The sequence below is a fragment of the Puma concolor genome, chromosome C1 (genome assembly GCF_028749965.1).
Source record: "Puma concolor isolate L17-30 chromosome C1, mPumCon1.1.hap2, whole genome shotgun sequence".
NCBI classification, from domain to species: Eukaryota; Metazoa; Chordata; class Mammalia; order Carnivora; family Felidae; genus Puma; species Puma concolor.
In genome coordinates, this window is record NC_141674.1 from 150,584,107 (window position 1) to 150,607,495 (window position 23,389).

The window sequence follows — 23,389 nt, forward strand, 5'->3', positions numbered from 1 at the left end:
CAGGTCATGATTTCACGGTCCGTGAGTTCGAGCCCCGTGTCGGGCTCTGTGCTGACAGCTCAGAGCCTGGAGCCTGTTTCAGATTCTGTGTCTCCCTCTCTCTGACCCTCCCCCGTTCATGCTCTGTCTCTCTCTGTCTAAAAAATAAATAAACGTTAAGAAAAATTTAAAAAAAAAATAAAAAATGCAATTTGAAGACAGTAATACATATTTTTGGGATACATACACTGATGTTTTTTTCATTTCAAAATAAATTTTGCATTTCAAAAAATGCATACTTCAAAATGAGATTTTTTAAAAAAGATTTTATTTAATTTGTTTTTTTAATTTTATTTTTTTAATGTACATCCAAGTTAGTTAGCATATAGTGCAACAATGATTTCAGGAGTAGATTCCTTAATGCCCCCAAAAGAGATATTTTATATTTGAGTCTCTGAAAATATTTTTTCATCCATTTAGCCAATGTACTTGAAAAGAAAGATGTTTCTTGTCTATAAGTAATACTATACTTAGCAGACAGCAGTACTTAATGATTATGTTTGTATTACTAAAACAAGAGATTGAAAAAAGTAATGAACTGGACGTAACTTCACTAGAGAACTTACTACAATTAAAAAAAAAAAAAACAGTGGTAGTCTTTACATATAGTGATACAGTTAGGAGGTATTCAGTTTTTAACTGAGTGATTGCAATGGGATTTCTTCTAATAACATGATTGTTAACATTTTTAATACCATATTCAAATAACTGACTCTATTGCTGAATGAACATAAAAATGATAAATTCCTTCTCTTTATTTTAAATCAAGAATAGAAATAGAATAACATTGTTTTAAAATGGGAGACATGTATCATGATTATTATTACAAGAAGTTTTTGGTGGCATGCCTCAAGAACTAGAAGTCTTAAGTTTTTGGATATTATTTATTGCAAAAGACAGAAGAGATAGAAAAGATACTTAACGTACACACAAGAAATGCACCTGGAAGAGCAAATTCCAAACTGTTAATGGCAGTTACCTTTGTTAACTGTTAATGGGAGAAGAGTGGGATTGGTTGGAGGGAGAAAGAGTGCAGGTGAGGGGGCACTCTCATTTTTTAGTTTATATTCTTCTGGCTTGCTTGAATTTATACTAGTGAGAAAGTTGGTCTCACAACTTTGATTTCAAAACTTGTTGAAAGTACAGAAATCAAAACAGTGTGGTACTGGCATAAAGACAGACATGTATTAATAGAATAGAGAAAAGAACCCAGAAGTAAACCCTTGTAGATATAGTCCAATGATTTTCCACAAGGGTGCCAAGACCGTTCAATGGGAAAAGGACAATCTTTTCAACATTAATGTTGGGAAAACTGCATATCCACATGCAGAAGAATGCAACTGGACTCTTCTTACTTTATACAATTTACAAAAATTAACTGAAAGTGAATCAAAGACCAAACACAAGAGCTAAAATTATAAAACTCTTAGAAGAAAACATAGGGGAAATGTTTCATGACATTGAATGTGGCAATGATTTCTTGGATATGACACCAAAAACACAGGCAACAAAATAAGAATGGATAGACTCTTAAATATGGAGAACAACAGAGGGTTACTGGAGGGGTTGTGGGAGAGGCGATGGGCTAAATGGGTAAAGGGCATTAAGGAATCTAGTCCTGAAATCATTGTTGCACTATATGCTAACTAACTTGGATGTAAATTAAAAAAATAAATTAAAAGAATGGATATATTGGATTTAATCAGAATTAAAAACTTTGTGCATCCAAGGACATCAACAGAGTGAAAAGGCACCCCATGGAGTAGGAGAAAGTATTTGCAAAGTATGTATCTGATAAGGGAGTAATATCCAGAATATATAAAGAACTCCTACAACTCAACAACAAAGAATAAACACTCCAATTAAAAAACAAGTAAAGGACTTGAATAGACATTTCTCTAAAGAAGATATACAGATGCCAATAAGCACATGAAAAGACACTCAACATTACTAATCATTAGGGAAGTGCAAGTTGAAACCACAATGAGATACCATTTCATACCCATCAGGATGGCTATTATACAAAAACAAAATAACAGATGATGGCTAAGACCTGGAGGAATTGGAACCCTTGTGCACTGCTTGTGGGAATGTAAAATGGTGCTGCTGATATGGAAACCAGTATGTTCCTCAAAAAATTAAAAATAGAATTATCGTATCATCCAGAAATTCCACTTCTGGGTATATGACCCAAAAGAATTGAAAGCAGGGACTCTAAAGATATTTGTACATTCATGTTTATAGCAGCATTATTCACAATAGCTAAAAGGTGGAAGTATCTCATGTCTATTGTATGAATGGGTGAACAAAATGTGACACATACATATTATGGAATATTATTCAGCCTCAAAAAGGAAGGAAATTCTGACACATTAAAATTCTGACACATCGATTAACCTGGAGGACATTGGACTAAGTGAAATAAGCGAGGCACAATAAGATGACTGCTACGTGATTCCACTTACAAGTTAACTTTAGTCAACCTCATAGACAGAAAGTAGAATGATGGTTCCCCAAAGCTGGGGGCAAGGGGAAATGGGGAGTGGTTATTTAACAGACACAGAATTTCAGTTTGGAAAGATGCAAAAATTTAGGGAGATGGATAGTGGTGATGATTTTGCACTATTAAAACTGTACTTAATGCTGTTGAACTATACACTTAAAAATGGTTATAATGATAAATTTTATGTTTTATCACAATAAAAAATTAACTGCAAATGTATTTAGAGGGTGTGGGGGTTGCAGGAAAATAGCAGAGCTGTAAAATTGCTTGGAAATAATGCAGATTTAAATCTAGCAGAAAATGAGATATTGTAGGATTTCTTACTATTGGTAAAATTCACAAAATTGAATGTAATTTGGATTATTATTATTATTTATTTTTTAATGTTTATTTATTTTTGGAGAGAGAGAGAGAGAGAGTGAGAGCAGGGGAGGGGCAGAAAGAGAGGGAAAACAGAATCTGAAGCAGGCTCCAGGCTCTGAGCTGTCAGCACAGGGCCTGATGCAGGGCTCAAACCCACAAACTGCGAGATCATGACCTGAGCCGAAGTTGGGCGCTTAACCAACTGAGCCACCCAGGCGCCCCTGGATTATTTTCTACTAAATATTCCATGGCTGATTGATTTAAAATTTAGATACACATGCATTTAGACAATTATCCATGGTAACTCTGGAACTCAAGATTTATAGTCATGCCCTATCTGGAAGTAAAGTGTCCAGGCCTGAAAATATTTTGTAACAGGAAGAAAATAACATTCTGTTATTCAGAAATAAGGGTCTATTTTTCTTTCCCTCTCTATTCCACAAAGTGTTAAAAAGTCCAATACCAGGAGCAGTTGCCAGATAACAAAAGAAATAAGTAATTTGTAGCAGGTGGTTCTAATTGTGCCCATCGAATCTGTGGCTCAATTGTGCAGAAGAGTGGAAAATCAATTAGCAACTACAAGGTTGGGCACTGGTGAGTGACAGGAGTGTCTTAACTCAAACAGGAAATCAGTAATGGAAGAAAATGATTATCCAGGCTGCTAGTGGACACTTTTGGATTTGAGGAGACTTTCCATCTGCTGCCCAACCTTCTCAGACAAAAGATGCTGTTGAAAAATTTTGTGGTGCATTGTCACTCAAAGAGTAGGGTATAGTGTGAGGCTTTGTTTCTTACCTGATGGAATCTGAATGAATAACAGTTAAGAGCATGGGCCCCTTCCTTTCCTCAACTTGCATGTCCTGTGTTGGAGTCACTGCTTTGGATATAGACATGTTTGCAGGGCCGTGTACATGTGTGGTAACTGTCTAGGAGAGATGCCTCACTGGGGCTAATGGTAGCAATGCAGGATCTTGACTGTTCATTGAGTAGCATTCTGGCACAAAGTCACCTGAGTGGGCCTACAAGGTTGTGGATAGAATGAAAACAAACTTATTCATCCTATAGCTCTGTTGTGGAGTTAGACCATACAGTAGTCAATTAATATTGACTACTGAATATAGTTTATCAAAGAAACAAATTATTTATAACATCTTCTTGTATCTAGTTTTGGGGGAAATGAAACCAAGTAGATTTTTTTCCAGACACTTTATTTGTATGAGATCTCCAGGATTCTTAGAAAATGAAGTATCTGGGGGCCCCTGGCTGGCTCAGTTGGTTGAGCATCCCACTCTTGATTTTGGCTCAGGTCATGATCTTAGGGTTATGGGATGGAGCCCTGCCTTGGGCTCCGTGCACAGAGTATGGAGCCTGCTTAAGATTTAAGATTCTCTCTCTCTCCCTCTGCCCCTCTCCCCTGCTTTCGCGCGCTCTCTCTCTCTCTCAAAAAAAAAAAAAAAAAAAAAAAGGAAAGGGAAGGGAAGGGAAGGGAAGGGAAGGAAAGGGAAGGAAAGGAAAGGAAAGGAAAGGAAAGGAAAGGAAAGGAAAGGAAAGGAAAGGAAAGGAAAGGAAAGGAAAGGAAGCATTTGAACGTTAACAGATTTCTGCCCTACTTGGGTCACTATGGCATTATAGGTTATTTGTAATGTCACTTTGAATTTATCCATTTAGTGTGTTCTTCCATCTTCTTCACTATGTTTCTATATTCTACCTCTTTAGCTGCTGGCCTGCAAGTGGCACCAGGACAATAATAACATGCCTTTTATTTCTTTTGTACAGCATGCCAGTGTTTAATATGGTGCCTCTCACAATATAGATATTTAATAAATAATTTTCTAATAAATGCTTGACTATTGCTTTTTTTGCATTGTCTAGATAACATTTGAAAAGTAATTAGCACAGTGCCAGGTATGTGACAGGTATTCAATGAATATTACACAAAAAAAGGAAAGAAAGAATAAGACATAAGAAACAGGTGAAACAATTAGACAATTTTCTTTAGTGAAAAACATAATTATGTTATAATTAACAAAAGAGCATAGATAGCTTCACTGATCAGGCTCCTGAATAAAGTCCAGTGTTGGCTCACTTACTGGAGGACCTTTACCCCAAGGTGCTTTTGAAATCTTTTGGGTGGGTGAGCAAGTTGAGGATAAAGGCTTCTTTCTGCCTGCCAGCTATTCTGGGAAGGAGGAAGGTAGAACTAAAAACAACACTGGGATACATCAAGGGTGGTACTACTGCTGAAGGAAGGGACTCCTGAGCACAAAATGTTTTGCCAGGCAATTTATTTTGAAACTGCTGTCAATCCAGTCATTGTGTGTGTGTGTGTGTGTGTGTGTGTGTGTGTGTGTGTGTGCGCGCGCGCGCGCGCGCGCGTGTGTGTGGGTGTGGGTGTGTGTGTCGGCATGTGCATGCACACGCATTCTGTGCATGGTTTGGAGGAAAGACTGGGAAAGAAAATAAGAGGAAACGGGAAATACTAGTGGCTTTGCATGTTGACTTCTTCTGTGGGGAGAGCAGAGAAAGCACATAATTCCTCCTACAGGTTAGACCTATGTGGTAAGAGTCTCTAGGTAAGACTATAGTATCAATTGTCTTGTTTCTGGTCTTCGGTGTATATTTTTAAAGGCAATAGCCTCAGTAAAAAAGCAAATGACTAGCTTTGCAGGTATAGTTTCCCAAGCAACCACAGAAGGGTTCTACCTTGTTTCTGTCTTCAGTTTGGAGAAGTCATTTTCCCAGCCCTCATTGTTCTCCTGGCATTGATAGTGACACTGAGGTCACTTCCGCTGTTGGTACTTTTATTCCCTATTACAAATCTATAGCATATTGCAAATTCTGTGGAGTGTCAAAAGGGCAGTTTCTCTGTTACTATGGAGAAGACACCTGTGAACAGAGAAGTCTATATCTAAACAAATATAGAGCTAAGAAGCAATGGGGAAGCATTTGAAAATACTCCACAGTTTAGCTATACTTACTTTTGTTCTTCAAAATAACCTCACATAACTCACACACATTACATTAAAAACATAGTTTTTAAATAACATATTTCTTTTCCATTACATGCATTTAGATAAAATCTGACTGAATATGTATTCAAAACTAAATAATTATAAATCTTTATGGAAAGTAAAAGTCATCTTAAATTTTACTCGATTACTCAAAAATTGATTTAGGAATAACATTGTGTGATTTAAATTCATCTCAATCAATAGTTTAAATAATTTAATATTCTACTGTACAGTTTAGATTTTGACAAGTTACTGATTATGGCTAGATTTTATCATCCCAGGAGCCCTCCTGTCAAAAAAGTACAGTCATGTCTCTGATAGAAAATTTCTATCTTACCTGTTTGTAATGGTTACAAGTGCAGGAGGACAGTAATAACCACTGGAGGCATGGTCAAAGCTTCGAAGGACAGTGTCAATTTTGTAACAGAATCTACCATGTCTCTCCCATCCCTTCAAAAAGGAAATAGAAAATGAAAGACATAAATGATTTAAACGGCAAAATAGTGTTTTTGTGTATTCTTATTTACTACTTGTACATAACTTCCTTCTCTGACCCACTCAAAACTCAAAACTTGAGTTTCTGTCTTGAAATCTTTGTATTCTACCTGGTAATGCCATTAGCTACAGCCACTTCTATATTTATTTAATTAATTATTAAAACCTGAAAGTTTTAATTAACTTGAAATCTTAAAATCTAAAATGAAATAAAGGAGCACTCACTCAAGATCTCTTTCTCTCTCTCTGTTCAGACTTACAGAGTTTCATACAAATGCTTCCTACAGGATGGTAGAAACCAAGACTGTTGGGTTTGAAGGCAGAAGGCATGGGTTTGAATACTGGCTCTACTAGTGTGCAACTTTATATAATCTCTACATGTCTTAATTTTCTCCTCTGTAAAATGAAGATAATAATAGTGTCCATGGAGTTGTTCTGAGAATCAAAGGGAGACAATGCAGGCAGAGGCCTTAAATAGAGCCAGGAACTCAATATGAGCAAAGAGGAAATATGTATCTAGATAATAGTGTATACATCTTTTCAACTTTGTTTCATATTGCTTATTTCATGTTATCCCACTGAGATTGACTGAGGTTAGAGACCTAGATGAAGTCACAAGCTAGTGGACAAGCTGGTCTGGAACCCAATTCTGGTGTAATCCGGGATGGTCTTGGATAGATCATAAGGTTTCCAAATAGAGACTGGCTAAATAAATGTATACAATATATAAATGTATATTAGTATATTATATAAATATATATATTACATATACATTTATATATTATATATACACACAGAAATATATATATGTATTTATATATGTATATATATACACATATATATGCATACACATAAATATATACATATATATGTATATTTATGTATGTATATATTTATATGTATATATACAATATGTTGTATGTATATTTTAAATATAAATAATACAAACATATATAAATATATGCATATATATACAAACAAATATATATATTTGTAAAAATTATTCCTAAACCAACTGGCTAGCCTTTGAGACAGAAAGAAAGCAAGCTTTGGCACTTAGACAAAAATGATAAATGTGTAGTTCCATACCTCCGCCCCGAGAGCATTGAAGGGTATCTCTGTTCTTTAAAATCATACAGTACAGGAGACATGTATTCATTAGTCTTCTATATTTTCACTGAGCTTTTTTAGTCCCTTTTCTTTCAATATTATAAAATCACATCACTTACATCTATCTATTTTTATGTATTTGCCAGTTTTAAAATACACTTTATTCTGTGTCTGTGTCATGCCAATACTTGACAGATTTTGATCAGATATAAAATGACTTCTGCTATATTTCTTAGAAAAGGTCTCTGTCTTGCAGTAAATTAAAGAAAACCTTATTTTAGAACTCAGTTATTTTTTTCAAAACATATTATTAAATGAGGTGTGGATCACAGGAGTTCCACATCCAGCCAGCCACAGTGTGCTCTGAACTCACTCCCTGATCTTCTCCCCATAACCTCATCTGTGTGAGTAATTGACAGCTCCAGCCAGAACCCCCGGATCACTCCAGATGGGGTGGGAGGTTAGACTGCTTTTGTATTTGGAAGGACAGGCGGAGGAAGGCTGACAATTTGACCTTTCTAACAAAGTATTCCTTCTTCATTAGTAGTTTTCAGATCACAGGCTGCTTAGTAAAACCAAAAAGCTGAGAACTGAACAGACTCTAGGAAAGGGGGTGGGGATGTGGCATAGTAATAACTAGAAAAACAAAGGCTCCTTACTACAAGCCTTTGTCCACACAATGAGAGTGGGAAGAATAATTGATTGTATCTGTGAATATCTTTTGTACATGAGGTGCCATTTCATTTTAAATGAAATGATGATGATGACAGTACTGAAACAATTGCTCATATTATACAATCCCCAAAAAATGACTCAGAGCGGGGGGTGGGTTTTTTTTTTTTTTTGCTTTGAAATTATCAAGAAAATTTTCTTCCTTATGTAGTGCTTTTTACTCCTGTGACTTATTCATTCCATAACTGAAGGCTACAGCCATCACTCATTTTGCCCATTCCCCACCCCCTCTGCTAGACAACCATCAGTTTGTTCTCTGTGTTTATAGGTCTGATTCTGCTTTTTGTTTAATTTACTCTTTTAGATTCTACATATAAGTGAAATCATATGGTATTTGTCTTTCGCAGGCTTATTTCACTTAGCATCATACCCTCTAGGTCCATTCATGTTATTGTAAATGGCACGATCTCATCCTTTTTTATGGTTGTATAATGTGTGTGTGTGTGTGTACAACACATCTTCCTTATCCATTCATCTATTGATAGACACTTAGGTTGCTTCCATATCTTGGCTATTGTAAATAATGTTGCAATAAACATAGAAACATATCCTTTCAAATTAGCATTTTTGCTTTCTTTGGGTAAATATACCAGTATTGGAATTACTGGATCATGTGGTGTTCCTATTTTTAATTTTTGAGGAACCCCCATACTGTCTTCCACAGTGGCTGTACCAATTTACATTCCCACTAAGAGTGCATGGGTTCATGAGGGCTCCTTTTTTTTCCCACATCCCCACGAACACGGGTTATTTCTTGTGTTATTGATATTAGCCATCCTGACAGGTGAAGGTGATACCTCATTGTGGTTTTGATATGCACTTCCCTGATGATGAGTGATGCTACACATCTTTTCATGTATCTGTTGGCCATCTGTATGTCTTTTTTGGAAAAAATGTCTATTCAGGTCCTCTGCCCATTTTTAATCAGATTATTTGGAGGCCTTTTTTTGGGTTTTTTTGGTGTTTACTTGTATACATTCTTTATATATCTTGGATATTAACTCCTTATTGGATGTACCATTTCCAAATATCTTTTCCCACTCAGTAGGTTGCTTTTTTGTTTTTTTGATGTTTTTTTTTCCACTGTGGAAAAGGTTTTTATTTTGATGTAGTCTTAATAGTTTATTTCTGATTTTGTTTCTCTTGCCTTAAAAGACATATCTAGAAAAATGTTTCGACTGCTGATGTCAGAGAAATTACTGCTTTTGTTCTCTTCTACTATTTTTATGATTTCAGGTCTCATATGTAGCTCATTAATCCATTTTAAATTTATTTTTGTGCATGGTGTGAGAAATATTTTATAAGTTGATTTTACACATCCAGACTGTTTAGAGAAGTGCAGTGAAGCAGTGGGCTAAAGGAAAGGAAACTTTTGAAACCACATTCACAGATTGATTCATAAAGAACTTAATGAGAGTTTCACCATAAAGTTAGAGAACGGGATCTGAGCTCCAGTTTTACTCTGAACCTAAATACTAGTAACGCTGGCCAGAAAAGGGAAGCTGTGTACACAAGTTTGAATAGAACATCAGTTCTGTTTTTGCTGTGTAAGGAGTTAATTTCCTTTTTAACACAAATACAACATGTTGAGTTGCTTTGAAAACCACAATAAGACAAATATTTTTTTTCAATATTTCTGATCAGCTATAGATCAGTGATCAGCTCTAACTTCAGGAACTGTAATCATTAGATAAAATTTTTGGTAGTATGTCAGCTATGGCATAGGTATTGTTGACCTAAAGTAGGAAGAGTAATTCATATGTTTACACTGATTACTGAATAAAATGCAGTTTCTTGGAAAGATGGGTCATTGCCTCATCGAAACATAAATACCTGGATTAGAAGAGAAAATATTTAAGAATTGCATAAAAATCCAGGTTTGGGAAATTTTTGAGATGCATACAAATATCCAATATTTAAATTTAATTGTTTAGTGTGTGTGTGTGTGTGTGTGTGTGTGTGTGTGTGTGTGAGAGAGAGAGAGAGAGAGGCAGGGAATGAATGTGTTGAGAACTTTACTCAAGGATACTGAATGTATTTGAAGAAATTTAAGACATAACCTTCTACCTTTTAATTTTAAACCTGAAGTGTTATGTATTTTTTATTACTTTAAGTACTGAGAATAATTATGTTAAGTACCAAAAATAATTTATTACTTAAAATATTAAAGTATTTTTATTATCTCTTTCCCAACTAATAAATATATTGCAAACATGCACTTCTCACCATTATTGTACTCTATTCAAATATTTAAGTTTAAGATGAGTGAAAAGGAAGTCAGGAGTCTGAGTGAAGAAGTTCACTCTCCATCAAAGGAATGCATTTTTTTTTCACTCTGACAGTCCTCACTGGGAGACTATGAAAACCACCTGTGAGATGGGGCATCACATGACAGTCATTGTTTGTACAGATGGGATAACAGGACCTTTATATTTTTTATTTCAAAAGAAAAGTAGTTTAGGTTGAAGAGGATGGCAAGACAACAATCCTTTGCAGGGCTGTAAACCCTTCATATGCTCCCAGCTGATAACTGCTTGGTTTGTTAAAAGTAGCCCACAGTCAAAAAAAAAAAAAAAAAAAAAGGAGGGAAGGAAAGAAAGAAAAGTGATAGGGAGGGAGGGGAAAGAGAGGGAGGAGGGAGCAAAAGTAGGTATGAGAGGGAGACATTATTTAAATTGCTGTTGCATAAATTATTCTAGCTATGCATTCAATACACCTAAATGCAATGTTAACAGCACTTACCTTTTGACAGCCTGATTCAGTGTCAGAAAGGACATGGCCTGCTTTCTTACAAACGTAAAAAAGTGTTTCTTCACAATTTTTAACTTTCCAGTGCCCCTCCTAAGGGGAAACATGTTACAAGATGGATGAATTAACTTCATTATTGATGCTGATAGGCAACATCAGTTATTTTCTTTTTTTTAAATATAATTTATTGTCAAATTTGTTTCCATACAACACCCAGTGCTCATCCCAACATCAGTGCCCTCCTCAATGCCCATCACCCACTTTCCCCTCTCCCCCACCCCCCATCAACCCTCAGTTTGTTCTCAATATTTAGGAGTCTCTTATGGTTTGCCTCCCTCCCTCTCTGTAACTTTTTTCTTCCCCCTTCCACTCCCCCATGGTCTTCTGTTAAGTTTCTCAGTATCCACATATGAGTGAAAACATATGGTATCTGTCTTTCTCTGCCTGACTTATTTCATTTAGCATAATATCCTCCAGTTCCATCCATGTTGCTGTAAATGGCCAGATTTCATTCTTTCTCATTGCCAAGTAGTATTCCATTGTATATATAAACCACATCTTCTTTATCCATTCATCAGTTGATGGACATTTAGGCTCTTTCCATAATTTGGCTATTGTTGAAAGTGCTGCTATAAACATTGGGGTACATGTGCCCCTATGCATCAGCACTCCTGTATCCCTTGGGTAAATGCCTAGTAGCACAATTGCTGGGTCATAGGGTAGATCTATTTTTAATTTTTTGAGGAACCTCCACACTGTTTTCCAGAGCGGCTGCACCAGTTTGCACTCCCACCAACAGTGCAAGAGGGTTCCCGTTTCTCCACATCCTTGCCAGCATCTATACTCTCCTGATTTATTCATTTTAGTCACTCTGACTGGCATGAGGTGGTATCTCAGTGTGGTTTTGATTTGTATTTCCCTGACAAGGAGTAATGTTGAGCATCTTTTCATGTGTCTGTTGGACATCTGGATGTCTTCTTTAGAGAAGTGTCTATTCATGTCTTCTACCCATTTCTTCACTGGATTGTTTCAGTTATTTAAATAAAAAATATGATTAATAATAAGTGTTTCAGTATGGGGTAATGAGTCAGGACCTTGTGTTGTCATTAGAAGAGTTGATACTCTCTCTACATGAGAGTGGGAGGCCCTGCTCTCTCCAGCATGTGAACAATTACAAGATGTGCAATCCCAGAGTGGTGGATAGGAGGGAGGGGCCATTAATGTTTCTTGATAGTGTGCCAGGCTTAATATTGTGTGATTTTCATGTATAATTTCAACATTTCTGTGAGGTAGGCATTATCATTCCTATTTTAAAGGTTAGGTTTAATACTTTGCGCTAAGTTTTATAGTCAGTAAAACTGGAAACTAGGATTTAATACCAGGCTCAGCCTAGATTTACATTAAGCTGCTCTCAATTTTTCTTTTAAAAAGATGGGTTAGAGCAGGGATTCTCAATCTTTATTGTGCACCAGAATTATTTGAAAGGATTACTAAGGTGTAGATGATGGGGCCTCATGATCAGTGTGTCTCATTTCACAGGTCAGGTAGGACACAAGAATTTGCATTTCTGACAAGGTTTCAATTGATTGATGCTGCTGGTCTGGGGACCACACTTTGGAAACTATCCTCATGACCAGTGAGACTGCTGCTTCCTTTCTTCAACCACTTCTAAATATTAAGTGGAATGTTTGCTACTTACATATATAAACCTAATGCTGGGGAAATGCCTGGAAGCTACCATGAATCACCCTAGATAACATTATCATAGATGAACTTTGTGCTCAAGCCATAATGTCCTTCTTTATCACTAAGTTTCCAAAGCCCCACCCCATTTCTTCTTTATATGACAGGTGGATACTTTCACGTCTTCTAGTTCTGCAGCTAGCTGCTCTAACAACCTACATTAATAATGAAATACAATAACTGCTAACAGATTAAAATTTTATCCTCCCAAAGGATTTGTTAACACAAATCAGACCTTTAAGCTAAAACCACACAATTCAAATTTTAGGTGGTATCTCAGGCATTCAGATTTTTAGGGGAATATACATATTGGGTAGGAGGCTGACACCTTCATCTTACAGAGCAGCCCTATAGCCCACCATCATGGAGTCTTCTAGCAAGCCATCCAGTTAAAGGATACTGTTAGGCCTACTGTATTTGCTTAATAACAATTGGATGGATGGATGAATGGAGAAAGTTTCCTAGGCTCTCACATTCAAATTAGGCATCAACCATGCTTAGGTAACTTGTTAATTACAATAATCATATTCATGTTGAGTTCTACTTCATGGGAATGAATGTTACTTTTTATGCATTTACTATTTAAGGAGCCACTAAGCTGCCAGAAAGGAGGACCCAAAGTATCACACTTACAGCAGCATTGTCCTGACACATCCTATAGTATTAATACCTGTTCTTACTCTCTTAAAAATAATTTATGTTCGGGGCGCCTGGGTGGCTCAGTCGGTTAAGCGTCCAACTTCGGCTCAGGTCACGATCTCACGGCCCGTGAGTTCGAGCCCCGCATCGGGCTCTGGGCTGATGGCTCAGAGCCTGGAGCCTGCTTCCGATTCTGTGCCTCCCTCTCTCTCTGCCCCTCCCCCGTTCATGCTCTGTCTCTCTCTGTCTCAAAAATAAATAAACGTTAAAAAAAATTAAAAAAAAAATAATAATTTATGTTCAAATGTTGGCTCCTGTTCTGTGAACTTGCTAAGTAAATAACCAATGTCTGTCAAATGTAAAAGGAGAATGTCAGTAGGAAATGAAGGTCATCTTAATTATCTCAAAACCAATGAACCAATAAAGCGTCAAATATTGTAGAATAAACAGTGATGGCTTTCAGCAGAGTTAGACGCAAGATAAACATTTAGAGAGGTCATTGTTTGTTCCTTTTCAAATGTGACTTGAGAACTACCTTGGCATTTTAACTGTAACTGAGCATATCTATAACAACCTAAAAGAGGAAACAATGAAATGTGCCATCAAAGTAAGTGCTTAGAAATTTTCTATGTTTGGTTGGTGCCATTACTTTGTCCAGCTACTTAAGTAACATTTAATTAACTGCACTTGACATGGTGTCCTCCTGGTGGTAAGAAAGAGTGAGAATGCCTACCAAATCCTAATGACTTAAAACTCAGCCAGTGAGTTTAGTAACTATCTGATCAAAGAGATTAAGTCTACTTTAAACATATAATAAACCCTTCAAATGACTTCGGATTAAATCAGATGTTTTAGATAAATGAGAGATTAGGGCATAGAAATAAGTGTGATGTTAAGGCCACCGGGACCATTACATTCTTGTGAGGAAAAGAGCAAGATTTTCCATTGATTCACAGTTTTCAATGAGGTTACGCACATTGTAGAAATCCTTTTATGTTAATAGGATAATGGAGCTTAAAAATCATCAGTCTCTAGAGTAATTTCCTGACACCTCAGATCTTCCCCTTACATCTTCACCACGGTGGTCAGTGGCACCATCATCCACAAACATGGTGGTTGCTCAAGCCAAAAACCTATTCCTCTCTCACCCCACATCTACTAGCAACAATTCCTATCCTCCAAGGGATCTTTGAATTTCTCTCCTTGTCTCTATATTCACTACCCCAATTCAACACTGAAGTAGCCCCCAAACTGGTTTCTCTGCTTCCATTTTCTGTCTTTCTCTAAGCTACTCTCTATGTAGCAGCCACAGTTATTTTTTAAAATGTAAATCAAGGGGCACCTGGGTGGCTCAGTTGGTAGAGCTTCTGACTTTGGCTCAGGTCATGGTTTGTGTGTTTGAGCCACAATAAAATAAAATAAAATGTAAAACAATGCCCTTCATCTCCTTGAAGTCCTTTTGTCATTCTATACCAGGACTATAAGCTTGACATTTTTGCATTCTTCCTGCCCCCTCTCCTAGGATCCCCTCAAGCCACACTGGTCTCCTTTTTGATTATTAAACATGGCAAGCCTTGGCCGGCCTTTGAGCTTTTACACTAGCAGCTGTCCCCTGGCTGGAATGTTCTTCCCTTGCTCCTCCAGAGGTTTTTTTTTTTTTTTTTTTTTTAAGTTCTAGCTTAAACATCACCTCTTTGGAGAGCTTCCCCTGACCATTCTGTATGAAGTAGCAGCCCCAACTCAGGTTGTTCACCATCACATCACCTATCTCCTCAAAGCTATGATCGCAACTATAATTACCATGTTTCTCCTGTGTGTGCATGTTTACTGCCTAGCGTAGAAGCCCCAGGAGGAGTAGGGACTGTGCCTTGGTCTCTGCCACAGCCCAAGTCCCTGATGCAGGTGGCCCTCAATACAAATCCAGCAAAGTGAGCACTAAACAAATCAACTTACAGATTGCTCTGCTGAGACACATAGTTGGCTTCTATTTGGAAGAATTTGGGGCTCAAGTGCGTGCCAATTAGTAAAGGTGACTGAAGAGCCATTGGACCATTCAAAGGAAACTGGAATTTTATTGCTGCTCAAACCAATCCATGTTTCTGATGCATTTTCTGTAAGAGAGAAATGTAAACTATAGGAATCCTATTAATGCAAAGGAGATAATGCACCAGGCCTGTTATAAATGATTTCTTCTTTATTTTTTCATGTGATAAAACCTTTTAAGTCTCAGTATAAAATATCTACTTAAACCTGTTCCCCCTATACTATCCCATCTGCTTGACTCAGACCTTGTAAGTGGGGCAGAGTATGAGCTAAAGCCAATGCAAGAACAAAGCTTAAAAGCAAGTCAGATTGCTGGGACTCTAATTAGTTCCTGCTACTGTATGAAAAGTATATTTGATCAGTATGGTTTTGCTTTTGCCTAGATAAAGGAAAAATAGGAAGGTCAATTGGATTAGGAAAAGGACCTTTAAAAGAAAAATCTTTACAATATATTTTTTCTTGACTTTTCTCTCTCTCTCTCTCTCTCTTTTTCTTTGCCATGGGAAAAAGAGGAGCAGAAACTCTTAGAAGCATTAAAATGGGAGCAATGGGGTTGCCAGAAAAGTAAATAAAGTTTGACAGCCCAGGTAAGGTGAAAAGACCCTAGGAGGCTGAGAGAAACGTTCAAGTGCCCCTATTGAGACAGAGGCAGCCACAGGATTCTTTTAATCTCAAATGCAGAAGGTGAGAAAAAGTGACAGAGAGGATTTTTGTTTTTACTCGAAACTAAAACCTAACTTCCAAAAAGTCACCAGTGTAGACTCTGGAGATTTTTTTTTTCATTAAAAAAAAATTTACTCTAACTCAGTGATTTCAATGTTCTTCAGAAGAATTCCATGTCAAATACAAGACACAGGGGGAGGCCTGCTCTGATGCACGGAAGGTGGGTGCAGGCCCAGGAGCTCAGAATTCCTGAACCATGGCACACAGCTTGAAAACCACCAAACCTTTCACTGGCTACAGTTATTAAAATCCAATTATTTATCTAAAGAATTCCATTACTACTTAGATCACATGACCATAGCACATAACTGCTATCTAGTGGCCATAAAGCTAAATTACAGGTTTAAGTTTCATGGTTTTTTTTTTAATGTTTTTGAAACTTCAGATATATATACCATAAATCATCACTTTTACATAGCTTCTTTTCAACTCCACTAATAAAGATAGTGACTACATTATATTTCATACCTCTTAGTTCAAAGACATGTGGCACTTACCATCTCCAAGGAGGGTTATAAGAAACTCCACCTGTGCTAATGAAGCAATGTTTATTAATGTGCTGTTGTCAGACTGGCAAGAATGCAAAGCTTCCTTCCAGGTCTTTTTTTCTTTCTGAAGTTTATAGCAGTTACGATTATGGGGATTCCAGCCAGGCTCACAGTAGGTAGTGTAATATTTCCAAGCATCTTTTTCTTTTTAAAACAATGAAAAACAATGTCATTTTCCACAATTTTTAACATGTTACTTGTTAGCCTTAATAGAAATTGCCATCAATATATGATTGTTTTAAAAATTTGAAAAATAGAGACATATGAAACAATAACATATAAATCATCTACATCTTCAGAGTTGAGAAGGATTCACTATAGGATCTAGATCTAGACTGAACGGATCTCAGTGCTTTATTTTACAGATGAGCTAAGGTACAAAGAGGTAAGGAGACTTGGTGAAGGTCATAAGACAAAGTGAACCGTCAGGGCTAGATGTAAAATTTAGCAGTCAGAGTTCTGCATTTAGAAAATTTATTTACACCAAAAATGAGTATTATGACACACAATATAAATGGTATTCCGAAGATTTTATGTACAATATGTAGATCTTTATCCTCAGCTGAAAAAAAGCCTCAAATTCTGGTTACTTCCTCCAAAGCAGAGTTGACAAATAGCTTTCACCTTTAGGGTATGTCTGAGTGTCTGCGTTGTCCTTCTGGGTTCATATGGACCCTGGGTTAGACTTACAGAACAGTTCCAGGATGCTTTGGCACTAATAGGGAAGGCAGTGGTATGCATGTGCACTTTTGGCTCTCCCTTTCCAGAATCTTGTCCCCAACCTGGTAATTAGCATTTTTACTTTATTTTATTAACTACAGCTGAGTGCCTCCCTTAAGCACTAATTTAGTTAGCTATAGCTCCACTGCTATTTGGGAAATGAGACATTGTTTTAAAATTGCTCTGGGATGCTAAGCGCAAATGATATCTAAATATTTAGATATCATCTACCCCAGTGGTTTTCAACCAAGGGGTCATAGAACCCCTTTTGAAATTAAAACCATAAACTTTGCTCTATGGGTAAGATAAAAAGATAAAAGAGAAATTTCTCTGATTGAAGCAGGGTGGAGCCACGCAAAGAACCTTCAGATCCCAGAAACAGTTTGAAGACACTGGACTAGGTCATTGAAAGAATTTGTTAAACCTGAAGCAACGGCAAAGAATCCAAACTAATTTAGCTTAATTACCCTCATTTGTGGTCTTTGGGCTTCAATTAGTAGAACCTTAGAGTAAATAAAAGAGAAGAAAAGAAGGATGGCAGGAGGGCATAAGAAAGAAACGAGTAAGAGAGGAAGAGATGGAAGGGAAGGACATAAATAGCGATAGCAATTTCAGCATGTTCTTGACATAATGAAAACTCTACATAAAAAAATGGCACAATGCTTCTCCCCCCCACCCCCCCACCATGATTCCACCATTCACTTAGGGTTAGCCACTTGAAGGAAAATGAAAGTTAACGTCTGATTGTAAGGAATAATATTTAAAAATGATAATTCTAGGGGCGCCTGGGTGGCTCAGTTGGTTGAGCGTCCGACATCGGCTCAGGTCACGATCTCGCTCTCAGCGAGTTTGAGCCCCGCGTCGGGCTCTGTGCTTCCAACTCAGAGCCTGAAGCCTGTTTCAGATTCTGTGTCTCCCTCTCTCTCTGCCCCTCCCCCACTCATCCTCTGTCTCTCTCTCCCTCTCTCTGCAAAAATAAATAAACATTAAAAAAATTTATAAATAAATAAAAATGATAATTCGCTTTATTTTAAATCTGGAGTTCCTAATTATGCTGGTCATGATTCTTCTAAATATGGTTATGTTTTTATGTCTACTTTCTGAATTAAGACATTAACTCCCACAGAAACTAAAAAGAGCCAGGAGACCTTAAAAACAAATAATTGGGCTTTAGGTATTAGATTGTAATTAGGTAGTATTTAAGTCTTAGTTGCACATAAAAGTTTGTATGTTATTTTGAGGAGGATGGTTATAAGAGACTCAGAGTATGGTAGGAGATCAATGAAGTAAAGAATTTTATAAAACTGTGTTCTAATTTATATTTAATTTCTAAGGTAACCATCATTAAAACTCAAAACTAGACTAGAAAAGGAAGCATATCTTGTTTTTCTAATGCAGAACAACTCAATTAAAGAAATTAGAAGAAATTAAAGAAAAAGCAGCAGAAATTGTCTTCTATGCTTAGGTCCTTTGCTTTGGTTTTTAGTAAAAACCTAAATGCATTTGTTAAATTCGTGGTGCCTTTGGAATAACAGATATTATCTGCTTACATATTTTTATTCATGTAACTATAAAACCCAGCCCTAGCTGCTTAAATTGTGAATTACTAGCAAAAATGTAAATGAATTTGAATACATTGAGATGACAAGTAAGCAACTCATAAAGCCAACTTAAAGTAAAATCACTTACCAGTCACTTCTTGATCACTGTGGTTTAGATACTTTTTACATATATAAGGCAAGGTGGACCCACAATCCCGACTCTGCCAGGCATTTGGCATCAATGAATTCAATGTTCCACAATGATACTCAACAAATGGCTCAAAACTTATTTCTGAAAATACAGTGTATGTGTGTTTAATGTTAGAGGCAAAAGTGGTTAGTTTAAAATATATTGATGTCATTTTATTTATTCAAGTATGATATATTTGACATATGTAAGTGTGGTGTTTTAGCATCAAGGAGATAGCTCTTCTCTGGCATGTGTGACAAATCCTAGAAGATGCTATATTATATCTATGATTTTGCAGTTGAAGTCCAGACATGACAACGAAATGATTTTTCAAAGATAGCAATAGCTGATTTTGTTTTAAAGAAATATTTGCAGTTTGTTGCTATTTTTTAAAACAGCTGACTAGAGTCTTGGCTCTAAACCAACCCTCCTGCAACCTTGGAGAAACAGCTTACCTTCTTGACCTCCATTTTCTTGTCTGGAAAAGCTTGCCTTATAGGAATTCAGGCAAGCTTAAAAATGTTTATAAACCACTTTTAAAATAACATGACTTCTATATGTGTGGGATATAGCTTCTGTGTAAGGCTGTGGGATAATTCTACCCATCAAAGGCACATAAAACACTGCAGGTACCCGGGTTCCAGTTCAGATAGTTGAGCGGCGTTCTATCAGACCACTGCCAGCCAGCATTTTCATCCAGTTGATTCAGACCTATCCACATTTCCACCGCTTCACTGCCCAAGTGCTCTAAAATGAAGAGAAAAATAAGAGTTTGAACACGAGGAAACAAACACCCCCCTCCCCACAATGATACAATTCTTTCTTGTTTTCTCATTCCTGAAGGATGTAGTCATAAATGAATTGCAGTCAATGACAGAGAAGGGTTTTAAGTGCTACTAAACCCCACTCTGATGCTTCAGAGTAACAAAGTCAGGCTCTGGCATCTTGAGAAACACCGCATTCTTATAAAGGCTCACTAACAGCAGTTCTTGAGCTGTGAAGGGCTTAATCTAAGCATCCAGAAGTGCTGCCTTTAAAGGATCATCAGTCCACCCAAGAGTGCATGGTGGCACATCTGAGACCATCTGATTTGCATGAACTCATGCAATTAAGGGTTTTGGATGGGGGAGGAGGAAGTGTCCAGGAAGTCCACTCCAGAAAGCACCCCTCTGTCTGTCCTCTCTTGCTATGTGTTCCTGGTAGCAGCTTTGGCTTGGAGGCTCAGGACTGCAGTTTGCTGAGGTTACCATAGGCCCCAAGTAAGGGGAATAGGAAGAAGTGATGTTAAATCTGTATAATGGGTATATGTGTGTGCACATAAAATTTTCTGTATTTTTCAATATTTTTGAAGTATTTCACAGTTAAAAAATTAAACAATGTAAAGAACTTTTTTTTTTTTATCAGGATCTAGCAAGGAAGAGAAAACATAATTATTGTTAGTGAATGGAGACGAGTCCTCAAATTTAAGAAGGTATGCCAAAGCAAGCAGCAATGGGGGTGGGGGCTGGACGGCTGTCCAGTGTGAGAGCCAGTAGGAGTTGTGTGACCAAGAGGAGAAGCATAATCCAAGGGACCAAAGTATCCAGGCAGGCTGGAGCCATACAATGTTGCATCTTCAGCTGGGATTGGGAGAAGGCTTTCTGTCAGGCTGCCTCTGTGGCCCCTGCTCCCAACCGCTGTGCCATAGCTCCTCACATTTTAATTTAACCCCATTTTTGTTAGAGATGCTATGTATAAACATGTATATTGGTATGCCTGTGCTGAAAAACATGGTTCAAAATTAGAGAATTAGGGGAAAGTTTTCTTTGGTTTTTCTTTTGTTACCTGAATTAAAAAAATTATTCTAGAATAAAAGAAAATAAAAGAAATAAAAAGAAATAAAAGCCAGCCCAAAATGTAGAAGGCGAACCAGGGAGAAGTATGTAATGGAAATTAAGGGATGGATATTTTTGATTGCATAAAAATATTATATAGTTGTTTAAATGATGCTTTTAAAGTATTTAAAATAATTAGAGATTTTATTGACATTCAGAGTAAAATGCAACCTACTAAATTAAAATATTAATAATATTTCTGAATTTGGGGATTATGGCTCCCCAAAAAGAGAATGGATTTACCAAACCGATCATGTACAATGCCAAAAGGAAAGCCACAATAATTTCAAAATGATCTACACAGTGTATATTATAGTTTATGGTTATATTTCAGTCATTTTTCTTTAAAAAAATAAAAGAACTTCCTTTAAAATCCAACAAAATTTATTATAGGATACATTTTAAACAAGTCTCAGAAACTTAGTAAAAGTTGATTTCTCATCAGATCATGGAGGTAAAAAAAATAGAAGAGACAGAGACTCAGTGAAAGTGACTAATTTTGTGACACTCTCAAATGTTGCCACTTAATCTTTTAATATATAAAAGGGAGCACTTTTCTCTTTGTCTTATGGTTCATCTGTATCGGAACCCAACAGATTTGAACCAGATGCAGGGGACTGAGACTGAGGCCCTGGCAGGTAAGACTTGTGTCAGGAAAACTCATGGTTTATGCTGGTAGTTTCAGAATAATTACTAATCGCATCCCCTTTTATTCTAAAAAGAGTCTCAGTTTGAATGATCAATTGTATGAGCACCCCAAGTATAAACACCAGTGTATTCACATAATAAATGAGTCAGCAGCATCCTCTGTGATTGAACATTTCAGTTACATGGTGGAAAACTGGAAGAACTTAACCCACTTAGGAAAGAGAAAAAATGGGGTTGTAATTCTGAGACCCCAGAAACCCCTAAACAGAAACACTGGTCCCACCTTTCCAAACTCCTGCGGCATTTACACAGAGTCTCTTTCTAACGTCATTTTGATTAGTCCTTTCAGTAACACTATCGGATTAAATAGTGGGTATTGTGATGACAGGAGGCGGCATGGAAGATGGATTGACAAGGTAGAGAAATTTTCCCATTTCATATCAGGGCAAATGCCAAGCAGTATTTTCAAATAACCTAATTAAAATATTAAAATATTAATTATTCTTATCTTAGAGGTATTTCAAATACCCTCTGTGCAGTTGTTTTAACAATACGCACAAAAATCATTGGGTAATTTATAATGTGTGTTTAAGGTTACAAAAGCTGTTTATTTAGCTTTACGACTACATCGGCTCACAGTTCTGTAATAATGAACTCAAACCTAAATTATTTTGGATATTTCTTGGCATTTGTGTCAGCTTAGATAATTCCTTATAACTATTAATGTTCACCAGCAATTAGCAAAAAACTAGACTATTCTCATCATTAAAAAAATACCATGGTCAGAACAGGGTTCTGTCTTTATGAATAGACTTCTGTTTTCCTAAACAATCCCCGAAGTCTAATTATAGAATTGTGGTATTTAAATCAAAGTCTCTGACATATCTTACTTCTTTAATCATTATTCATGTTTGATGAGTAAGTCCAAACCTTCTTATTAGAAATTTCTGACAGTCAAGATAGGTAACAAGTATAATTCATAAATGGTATGCAAAATTTTTCTGTAAAAACCATTACAGGCTAATAATGATATTAGAAACTGGTGTTTTCCCTGCAATATGACTCACTGAAATCAGTTTTGATCATAATTTCCCACTTTTGCCTGTCTGTGGGCAAAAGGGGCAAATCTGCCCTGTTCACGCATTTGTTACGTTCCTTCTGGAAGGTATTGATGACTTTCAAAAGCTTCCTCTTCCACCCAGTGACTCCACTTCCACAAACTTGTAGAGAAATAATTGGGGATCTATGCCCAAAGGTAAGTGCAGGGATGGTTTATAAGAGCAACAAATAAATAAAAACAAAATAAATAATTTTACCTATCTATCACTATCTAATAGTAGGGGGTTAGATAAATATATTCTTGGTAACCTATAATACTAGGTAACCATTAAAAACCATGATACAGACCTATATTTATAGAGATGGGCAGATGTTCATTATATGCTGGTGCATGAAACAAGCATATTATCAAACCGTGTACATAGGTGTTAAATGGTTAACACACATTGAGTGTTTGTTATTTTCTAAGACTTCATCTGCATCATAACGTGTAATCTGTACTGCTAACAAGTAGCATGGCTATTATTTCCATTTGATAGGGGGGGATTTGAGGTACAGAGAGGTTAGGTCACTTGGAGGAGGAGCTCTGCTAGTAAGTGGTAGAGGCAGGAGTCAAACTCAAGCATATGGTTCTCTGGTTCCTGCTCCTAACCACCATGA

General features: G+C 36.7%; 1 protein-coding gene across 3 annotated transcripts in view; it reads right to left on the reverse strand.

Annotated features, from left to right (window-relative positions):
* PLA2R1 (phospholipase A2 receptor 1) overlaps positions 1–23,389 on the reverse strand; it is a 125,493-nt gene that overhangs the window by 58,634 nt on the left and 43,470 nt on the right. For all 3 annotated transcript variants that reach the window (XM_086718712.1, XM_025912266.2, XM_086718713.1), the window contains 6 exons: positions 19,782–19,895; positions 19,107–19,250; positions 16,647–16,841; positions 15,337–15,494; positions 10,996–11,094; positions 6,254–6,366 (listed from right to left, as the gene is read on the reverse strand). In XM_086718712.1, coding sequence (XP_086574838.1) covers positions 6,254–6,366; positions 10,996–11,094; positions 15,337–15,494; positions 16,647–16,841; positions 19,107–19,250; positions 19,782–19,895 — 823 coding nt within the window. The remainder of the gene's footprint in view (positions 1–6,253; positions 6,367–10,995; positions 11,095–15,336; positions 15,495–16,646; positions 16,842–19,106; positions 19,251–19,781; positions 19,896–23,389) is intronic.